The sequence below is a fragment of the Chiloscyllium plagiosum genome, chromosome 3 (genome assembly GCF_004010195.1).
Source record: "Chiloscyllium plagiosum isolate BGI_BamShark_2017 chromosome 3, ASM401019v2, whole genome shotgun sequence".
Lineage (NCBI taxonomy): Eukaryota > Metazoa > Chordata > Chondrichthyes > Orectolobiformes > Hemiscylliidae > Chiloscyllium > Chiloscyllium plagiosum.
Window position 1 is genome coordinate 29,061,433 of NC_057712.1, and position 11,043 is coordinate 29,072,475.

The 11,043-nt window shown below is 38.0% G+C and overlaps 1 protein-coding gene across 3 annotated transcripts in view; it reads right to left on the minus strand.

The window, feature by feature from the left end:
- mcph1 (microcephalin 1) overlaps positions 1–11,043 on the minus strand; it is a 323,112-nt gene that overhangs the window by 268,503 nt on the left and 43,566 nt on the right. For all 3 annotated transcript variants that reach the window (XM_043679269.1, XM_043679276.1, XM_043679280.1), the window contains exon 9: positions 3,485–4,843. In XM_043679269.1, coding sequence (XP_043535204.1) covers positions 3,485–4,843 — 1,359 coding nt within the window. The remainder of the gene's footprint in view (positions 1–3,484; positions 4,844–11,043) is intronic.

The following is an 11,043-nucleotide window of genomic DNA, read 5'->3' on the forward strand; positions in this document are numbered from 1 at the left end:
TGGTGATAGCTAGACAATATTTTGAAGGTGTGGGCCCACACCTTCAACATATTGTCTAGCTATCACCATTGTTAACGGCTAACCAGAGAATGCAACTTTAAAAAAAGGTTTTGTGATTTACACATGAAAGAAGTGAAACTATCACTGTATTCTAACAGATGAAAGGCTTAACAGACAATCAATTTTTCAATGTATAATTTCAGTTACATCACACTGTAAATTTTTGCTATAAATTCTGTGTTACGATCGAGCCCTCCACTATTACCCGATGAAGGAGTGTCGCTCCGAAAGCTAGTGTGCTTCCAATTAAACCTGTTGGACAATAACCTGGTGTTGTGTGATCTTTAACTTTGTACATGAAGTTAATGCAGGACAACAAGCCAAGGACTGATAAGCAAGTGGAATTTGGCACAGATAAGGACAAGACAGCAGTATTTTGAATGACTTTTACTGAAAGTACAACATGACAGATCAGGCAAGAGTTTGCTGGGATACTCAATTCAAGCAGCAGGATAAGAATTTCAGCAGTAGATGAGCTGAAGCAGTGGCAAGTTGAACAATGTTACTTCTCAGATTTGCATTACAGTTAGCATTGCTATAAGGTGGTAGTTCCATTCTTGCGCAGTCCCAAGATTAAGAAAATCACGTAACAGCAGCACCATTTAAACTAATGGAGCTGGAATCGCGTTATAGCTAATACACATTTTAAAAGTTTGCACTTAGAAACAGTGCCTCCAGTTCGCCAAATGCATTACAACAAATTAGTATTAATGAAATGCACGTTATAGCAAAGCGATCTACAGATCGATTTCAGCCCATTAGTTTAAATGTGCAATTTTCTTATGACACGAGATCGTATGAGAACGGAACTATCATGCTATAGCAGAACCGACTATACCACATTGTTTAAGATTTGATGCATGGGTTACCTGTTAATTCAGTGAAGGGCTGTCAAGTATGCTTTTGTCATAATTAATTAAAAGACATTATATTGCTATTATAGCACCACTTACAGGTGTATTATCTTTCGATTGTTGTTAAATTTCGATTCATTGTTTTTAAATCTAAATTCGATTGGAGTTGGCAAATTCATTTCTACAAACTTTTACATCACCCAAACCCTCCCCGCCCCAGCCCAGTGGTACTTAAAACAAAAGAACAATTCCAAATATCTTTATCTTGCTCAAGGCTTGGAGTAGCACTAGTTAAAACTACTCTCTGCGTCGGTAATGCAGACATATAAGAGAAGTAAACAAGAAAATATGAAATACTGGATAGCTTACTGTGTTAAGAAAAGCTGACAGCAACTACTTATAAAACAAATTGGTTGCATTTCCAGTCTTTTTGATCGTGCAATTGAAACTTTGAATCATTGACTTTTAAACATCAGCTTCAAAAGAATACTTCAAGGAGTCACAGAGTCATAGAGATGTACAGCATAGAAACAGACCCTTCGGTCCAACCTGTCCATGCCGACCAGATATCCCAACCCAATCTAGTCCCACCTGCCAGCACCCGGCCCAAATCCCTCCAAACCCTTCCTATTCATATACCCATCCAAATGCCTCAAATGTTGCAATTGTACCAGCCTCCACTACATCCTCTGGCAGCTCATTCCATATATGTACCACCCTCTGCATGAAAATGTTGCCCCTTAGGTCTCTTTTATCCATTAATTCTAAATTCAAAGCAGAGTATCAACCAAACAACGCTTCCTTTTTCAAAGCATTATTCAAACATCAGTCATCCACAAACATTGGTTTCTTGGTTCCTCCCCATTCTGAGGAATCTGTGATGCGCTTTGCATACCAAGCGCATCAGTTGTGTTTTAAGTTATAATTTACATGCACACAATTTTCCAAGTGGTTTTACTCAATTTATTAAATCGATATAGTGCAATCTTTCTACATTCCCAAGGCTGATCTCACACAATACAATAAGAGGGAGAAGAAACAGCACTGAATGCACCATCTCCAAGGTTTTCTCCAAATTAACCAATATAACTTTGAAATATATCAGCATTCCATCTTTATCAGGTCAACATCTTGGACCTTTCAAACCAACTAAAGTGTGGCTGTGTCTTCACCATATGGACAGCAGTGGCAGAAGTTTACAGTCGACTGCCAGCCCTCAGGGAATTTTGGGCTTTCCAATAAATGCTGTCATTGTTAGCTAAGCAAACAAATTAAAACCAAGGGCAAAAGGTAGCTGATAATGGAATGGACAGCAAAAGTTCAGTGTGAAGGAACAAAGGGCAAATGGGGCCGAGCAAAATATGGAAGATAAAACAGATTGCTCTTTACAATATATAAAATTACAACACTACTATAAGGTGAAACAAGTAAAATAAAACCCTGTTTGCTTTGAGGTACATATAAATAAAATATTACAAGTGAAATAATATTATTCTCAAATTGAGAAAAGACCAAACTTTGTTGCTATTTGTAGGTACACAATTTCTCAACTTGGTTTTTAAAAAGTTTTCTCAATATAATCAGAACTGAGAATGACTTAAGCGTAAAACAATAGAGGTGCTCAATCTGAAACATTATTCGGTGACCTCTGCTGGTAGCAGCTTGAATAGCCAACAAATCAGGTGTTTTAGTGTAAATCTTTGCTGGACCTTTGTAAAATCTGTCCAGCTTACCCCTATATGTCTTCCATTTATCTGGAAATCCGTGATTTATCCATAGAAACTTTAACAGAACAGAGCACGGGGAGAGTTATAAAACTTCACAGGCAGTTAAGGACAGGGATATGACCGAAACATTAATCAAGGAAAAACTACATTGTGGTTTGATCTGGCTGACTACATCAGATGGAAATTTTGCTTTGGCTTATATGCATGAATTAATTTCTGTAAATTATGCAAATCTTTGTCAATTTTTTTTATCAGCTGATCATTCACTGCTGAGGTTTGTTCACTGTACTTCAAAACAAAAGATTTTTAAGCTTAAATTCCTTCGCTGTATTCCAAATATCCTTTAAAAGCAAGTCTACAAATAAGCATAACTTACTTCAAAAGCAACCTTGAGTATAAGAAAAGTAGTTACAAATGATGAAGAGGAACTATAAAGACAGTTATCGGATTCAAATATGTGCAGTTGTATATTAATACCTTAACTAAATATCAGTAATACTGTTGAGCTAAAATTTGTCAGTATTAAATAATTTTTAAAAAGACTTCTTTAAAACAGGAAAAATAAATATATAGCAAAATAATTTGTTCTTTTTCAGGGTGACCATGCAAACAATGATAGGTCTTTTCACTCTAAGATTTGTGTTGGCAAAAATTGACATGTAGATTGTCCACTGTTTCGGCTAGAGTTAAGAATAGGTTTTGATCATATAGAAATGACTATAGTCTGACTGAAGAATACTCCACTATTTGGCAAGCAGACTTTACCACCTGATAACAATAATAGCATAAATAAGGAACAATTTGATTGCTTTTTACAAAATGTAATCAAATGTAATCACATACTTTGGCAGGGTTCATTAAGATGCTTATCTTCCATATCATTGCCAGTGGTTAAGATTTCTTTAGATAACACATTCTTTTGGTGATGTCGTACTTTTTCCATTTCATTTTGCTCCTTATTCAACTGATCGGTAAACTTTAGAGAGTTGTTTTTTGTTTCATTATGCAAATTTGATGAATGATTTACTCCGCTCCTATGATCATAAAAATAAGTTGGAGGAGAATCATTTGAAAATAAATCAAATTTTCTTTCTCCATTACCCTTGGGAAAACCTGATCCTTTCTTCAAAGACAATTTATTGCTTGGCAATTCCTCTGATTCATCAAGAAAATGTTCAAGTAGTTGTTTTATACAAAACTTCCTTCGGTTATGAATTCTTGTAGCTACTGGATGTTGTGCATCATTTTGTTTATGAGGGTTATTATTGTCAATTACTGTAATCATATTCAAAGATTCATTCGAATTACAAACACCAGGATTCAGCTGCTCTGAAGCATTGAAATTTGTCATAACCTTCATTCTCTTTGTTCTAGCTATAGAACTTGACCGATTGGTTCCTTGTAGTTTTCTCTTCTGCTTAACACATACAGAATTTATTTTGGGAGGACTTGGTGATTCAGGTGGAAACACACGTAATGGTAGTCTTGACTTACTTTGACCATTCAAATTGTCAGGAGAAAAGAAGTCCTCATATACCTCCGACATGGAGTAATCACAAGGGGATCTGCTTGAAAAAGGTCTTGCTTCAAATAATTCATTTCTAGTAGGTGTCACATGATCAAACTGGGGTTCACATAAGTCACTATTTTTCTTAGAGCTAGTTGGATTTTTTTTACTTGAAGAGGAATATTTGTGCTTCAAAGGTGAGATATTACTTTTATGATGTACATTCAACATGGAGTTCATTTCTGCAATATCACCTTCTTTAACAGAGCTGGATACTTGCCCTGGGGGTGGCAAATTTCTATTTGCTTTGCTTATAATATTATAAACTTTAAGTTCCTGCGTTGCATGGTCCAAAGCCTGTAGATATCCTCCTTCAGAATATTTTCTATTCCTTTGCACATTACATGAACTTGTTGATGTGCCAGTGCCATCAGATGAAGCCAAAGAACTCCTTTCCTTCGGAAAAACTAATTTTGTTGCTGCAACTGTTTTTTTAGTTCTCCTCATTGAGGTTTTGTTGATTAAATCACAATTAGCTGACAGCAAATGGAAACGGTCAGCCAAAGATTCAGGTGTGGAAAGTTGGTCTACTTGTTCTGCACAAGCATGTATGGAAACTAGAGATTTACTTTCATTACTAAAACTTCCACAAGGATCATTAGTTGATGTATATTCTGAACCAGTTGCTTGATTTTCTGTAAAAAAGAATATTTCTATTACACTAAGTTACACTACAAAAGTATACAAATATAATTAGGAAAACATGCATTACTGTACTTTTTACTGTATAAACTTAACAAGAGATATTACGAAAACAAAATTATTATAATGAATTACGAATGCACCCAAGGTGATATAGTTAAATTAACTGATGGCAGTAACCTTGTGCGGAGGTAGCCAAACAGAGATTCTAGATTCACCTAACGCAATTGAATCTTTACAAGTCCTTTAATACCACAAAGCGCCTATTTTATGTACTGGTTAAATTTCACACATGCTACTCACATTCAAGCTATCATAAACTTACTAACTCATCTAAAATTAATTGTAATCTTAGTTTACATAACATACACAAAAGAACAATTGCATGTAATCAATTTCCTTATCCTCCATAACTATACAGTACAATAAAGACAGAACATGCCAAATCTTGAACACTGGTTCATCTTTACTTAAGCTTCTGAAACAAGCTGATCTAAAATAATAGCTATATGCACAAGCTGTATCAAAAGGAGTTTTTTTTATTAAACAGAGAGCGTGGCTAAGTTAGATCTTTGCATTCGTTTGTGCTGTAGAAAAGTCAGTTACTTACATAATAGTAAAGGTGGAGGAAGCAGTGACATTGGTTAGGACAAAAATAGATAAGGAGGTATTTAACAATGTACCGCCATCAGATTAGAAATGACACCCAGACCACAACAAAATTGAGGTACTAGAGGTAATTAATGGTGAAAATAGTAGCAGATGTGGCCACATTCTATTTTTATTGTGACATGGGAAAGATACCAGGGAACTGGATACTTGTATGCATTATAGACTCAGCTAGACCACTCAAAAGCAGGCAGCCCAGACCAAAACTTTGCAATTTGTTTCAGTAAGTGTACAGTGAAAATCACCCGGATTAAGTTAGCGAGATTGACTACCAGGTTTAATTCACAAAATTACACAATGTAACACTAAGAACAGAATAAAGAACCCCTACAGAACTCAGTCTATCCAAACTAGACTTAAATATGCAGTTCCAAATATACATGACAGTCCAAATAAGCAAACTCCTTTAAAACAGTACAGAAAAGGGTCAGACAATCACAGGTTGAAGTTAGAAGGGCAGAACAGAGAGTTTCCACACAGCTCACTGTTGAACTCCCAGCCAGTTCTGGACTGAACTGAACTGCTCAGCTAGAGAGCTGACCACTCCCCTTTCATTCTACAGGTCACTTCTAAAACATGACCACTTTGGCCTGAAGTTTCATCTGTTTACATATAAACACAAAGGCCTCTCAAAGTCCTTTTCATCTCTGTACCAAACCAGTTTGATAGAAGCCCGGCCTGGTTTATTACCCCTCTGAAAAAAAATCAAGAATAGACAGAGCCAAGGAACAGCTTTTAGGAAAAAAAAAGGACTAGCTTTGTGACATATGCATTTACAGCAGTTCAAATGCAAGGAGGACAACATCCTTACTGCTATAAATTTCACAAAAGAGAACAATAGACTCCCCTTCCTAGATGTCACAGTGGAACGAACAGGTAATGGAGAACTGCAGACCAGCATCTATAGAAAAGCAACACAGAGATCAGATACTTAACTACAGAAGCAATCATCCAGATACCCACAAACAGAGCTGCATCAGGACATTATTTAAATGGGCCGCAACACACTGCAGCACCCAGGAATGACGAGCTACAGAATAAAAATACTTATTCAAGAATAACAGATACTGATAAACACACTCCGCCGATTCTTGAAGAACAAACCCCAACGATGACACAACACACCCAGAAACCCGAGCCACACTACCATACATGAAAGATATCTCGGAGATGACAACCAGACTACTCCGACCTCTTGGCATCATGGTAGCCCACAAATTTATCAACACACTGAAACAGCTACTGATGAGCATAAACGACCGTATACTAACAACCAGCAAAACTAATGTAATTTACAAAATACCCCACAAGGTCTGTAACAAACATTACATTGGACAGACAGGCAGAAAACCGAAACTCCATCAATAAACATATCGATTTGGACCCCATTTACCAAACTCTGAGAAAAAGAACTTGAAATGATATCACCCAACTTAACAGGCCAAGACACAAACAGAAAGTGGGACAGAACACCACCGCTTCACCGGAGGCTTACTGATAATACCTAACATGGTGATGGATTGCCTGAGAACAAATCTTCCAGTTCAGCGAGCAAACTTACAACCTGAACTGCATCCTGACCTACAAATCTTCTCAAAAATCGCAAACCTGTCTGTGATCCTGACCAGAGAGGCCCCTCTCAACTGTTTGTTCGACTGTGCCACACCCTGTTTTACAGCACAACTAGTCATGCTTGTGGTATGATCACCACCTTGAACCTACTATTGATCACATTCTTTGCCTCCTGTATGCCCTTCAGTGCTTCCAACTGCTGCTCCAACCAACCCATGCCATTTGATTTTGGTTTTTGGTTTACCCAAAGTTTGACACAGGTGTAGCACAACTTCCCTACTTTTAGTTCTCTCCCTCCAGAAAAAAGACTTCGATAGTGGTCTTCCTTTCTTATGGCCTTGCTAGCTTGTGGCATCACAGTCACAGAGATGTACAGCACGGAAATACATCCTTCAGTCCAACTCGCCCATGCAGACCAGATATCCCAAACCAATCTAGTCCCACTTGCCAATACCCGGCCCATAACCCTCCAAACCTTCCCATTCACATACCCATCCAGATTCCTTTTAAATGTTGCAACTGTACTAGCCTCTACCACTTCCTCCATCAGCTCATTTCATACAAGCACCACCCTCTACGTTACAAAGTTGCCCCTTAGGTCTCTTTTATATCTTTCCCCTCTCACTCTAAACCTATGCCCTCTAGTTCTGGACTCCCCCATCCCAAGGAAAAATTCTTGTCTATTTACCCTATCCATGATTTGGAGATGCCGGTATTGGACTGGGGTGTACAAAGTTAAAAATCACAACACCAGGTAATAGTCCAACAGGTTTAATTGGAGGCACACTAGCTCTCGAAGCGTCGCTCCTTCATCAGGTGTTAGATCACCTGATGAAGGTGCAATGCTCCGAAAACTAGTGTGCCTCCAATTAAACCTGTTGGACACCTCGTGTTGTGTGATTTTTAACTTTGTATACCCTATCCATGCCCTTCATAATTTTATAAACCTCTATAAAGGTCCCCCGTCAGTCTCCAATGCTCCAGGGAAAACAGTTCCAGCCTATTCAACCTCTCCCTATAACTCAAATCCTCCTTGCATATCTTTCAAACTTGTATTTCAACATCCTTCTGTGTCTCTTCCCTACCAAGACATGAACTTCCTAAAAAATAAATGACTTCCCAATTCTTCTTATCAAAATGCACCTCATTTATTTCAAATTGAACTTCAGCTCAGCATAGAATGTAGAGGACATGGGAAGAACAGCATACAGTATAGTACAGCACAGGAACTGGCCCTTTGGCCGGCTATGTCTATGCCGACCATGATGCCATTATACACTAATCTCACCCATCTGCACATGCTCTGTATTCCTCTATTCCCTGCCTGTTCAAGTGTCTGTGTAAATGCCTCAAACTTGCTCTTGTTCCTACAATCTCCCCTGGCAGCCTGTTCCAGACACCTATCTGCAAGAAACAACTTGCCTCTCCTTAACCTTTTCCCTTACCTTAAACCCATGTAACCTCATATTTGATATTTCCACCCAGGGAAAAAGACTCAAATTATCCACCCTATCCATGCCTCTCATTATTCTGTAAACTTCTACCAGGTCATCCCTCAGTTTCTGAGGCTCGAGGGAAAACAATTCAGTTTGTCCAACTTCTCCTTATAGTTTACAAACCCCAATCCAGATTACATTCAATAAATGTCTTTTGCACCCCCTCCAAAGTCTCCACAACATTCCGACAGTGTGGTAACCAGGATCGAACATAATACTTCAAAAGTGGCCTAATTAAAGTTTTACACGGCTGCAACATGACCTGCTAACTCCTTTACTCAATGCCCTGACCGATTAAGGCATCCATGCTGCACATGTTCTTTAACACCTTATGCACTTCTGTTGGCACTTTTAAGAAGCTGTGAACTTGTACTTCAAGATCCCTCTATATACCAATGCTCAGAAGGGTCCTGCCATTTACCGTATATCTTGCATTTGACCTCCCAAATGCATGACTTCACACTTGTCCACATTAAACTGTCCAACTTTTCAAATGATCCATAACCTGCTGAATCCTTTGACAACCTTCCTCACTATCCAAAACTCCACCAATTTTTGTGGCATCTACAAATTTACAAATCAGACCACCTACATTTTCATCCAAAACATTTATACATATTACAAATAACAGAAGTCCTAGCACTGATCCTTGCAGAACACCACTGGTTACAGGCCTCCAGTCAGAAAAATCTCTCTCAAAAACTATGCTCTGTCTTCTCTGATCAAGCACATTTTCTATCCAACTTACCAGCTCATCATGCATCCAATGGACGAGCCTACCATCACAGATCTTGTCAAATACTTTAGTGAAACCCATGTAGACAACATCCACTCCCTTATCCTCAATCATCTTTGTCACTTCCATAAAAAAATTCAAATTTGAGAGACAACATCAAGGAGGAATTGGCTTCCTTCAACAAATCAACCTGATTTCCTCAGTTGAAAACAAGTTTCTTTGTTTTTGAATCTCAAAAGCTCGGATTCAATTTTTAACTTTAAAATTTGTATGGCTTGGGCAAATCAAGAGAACAATTTAATCTTCTACAATAAGATGGAGAAGGAAAGTAGCTAACTGTTACATTATGTCGGGGGAAAACTGCAATAAACCCCCCCAAAATGCATGTTGGAATTCTGAAGCAAAGACTACACCTTTTCCAACAGTACATAAGAAATTTGAAGGAGTCAGAGAAAAGCAAACAATGATGTTTTGCTTTAAAATTGGGCTCTAGATAGCAAGAATACCCTCACAAAGTGGGATGAAATAAAATTGATAAAATAATCTGCCTTTAAAGTACAAAGAGGCATTGAGGATTTTGATCTAATCAGGTTATCTGATCTCACTCATCAATACTGAATTAAAAATTCAAAACGAATACACCTTAAGCAAGGCTAGAGAAGAATTTTCCACTCCAAAAAAAAGTGCTGAAAATGTGCAAAAACATCCTTTCAAAAACAGTTGACAGAGTGCTAAAAAATATCTTTAGAAGATAGGCCTGGAACTGAGCTTGTATATTAATAGAATAAAAACAGAGATTGTCACATTGCTCCTGAAACACTTTAAGATGAATATCAGATCAGTAAGGAGCTGTTACCATTGAAAGGCAATCACAAAAATTATTATTCGAAAGGTGTTTCATTTGAAAGAGTACATAAGCTTCCTTCAGGAGTGGTAAAAGGTGTAATGGATTCCTTAGTGCACTTGGTCAAGGTAAACAGCACACAGGCTGAAAGGAATTAACCTTGTCCATACTTTATAATGTTTCTTATATTGCTCGTGTACAATTTTCAATAACTCAACTTAACATAACGTTAAAACATGTTCAGAACATCAGAGTTAGGACTTTTCCACAACCAAACAAAATAGATGAAAGATTACTGCAGGACATGACTTTGTGGAGGAATCTCAGACTAAACTTAACTCAAAATTTGTCAAGTTTTAAACTATCTTTTGCTGCTGTATACAACTTTTCAGCCTACAGATTTTTTTTTCTCACCTTAATTGCCTTGTTTAATTTTAGAGAATCTAAGTCTGTTTTCTCAGATTAAACCGTGGTATCCTGATATTGAGACCCCTGTTTCTGGACTCCACAATGAGCAAAAATATCTTCCCTGCATCTGATCTGCCCAGCCCCGCTTGGTAGAATTTTGAGTGTTTCAATCAGATCACTATTCGTTCCTTGTAAATTCTGGTAAATACAGACCAAAATGTGTTGCTGGAAAAGCGCAGCAGGTCATGCAGCATCAAAGGAACAGGTGAATCGACGTTTCAGGCATAAGCCTTTCTTCAGGAATGAGGGGGGTGTGCCAAGCAGGCTGAGATAAAAGGTAGGGAGGAGGGGCGTTGGGAATACGATAGGTGGAAGGAGGTTAAGGTGAGGGTGATAGGCAAGAGAGGGGGTGGGGGCGGAGAGGTCAGGAAGAATATTGCAGGTCAAGAAGGTGGTGCTGAGTCCGAG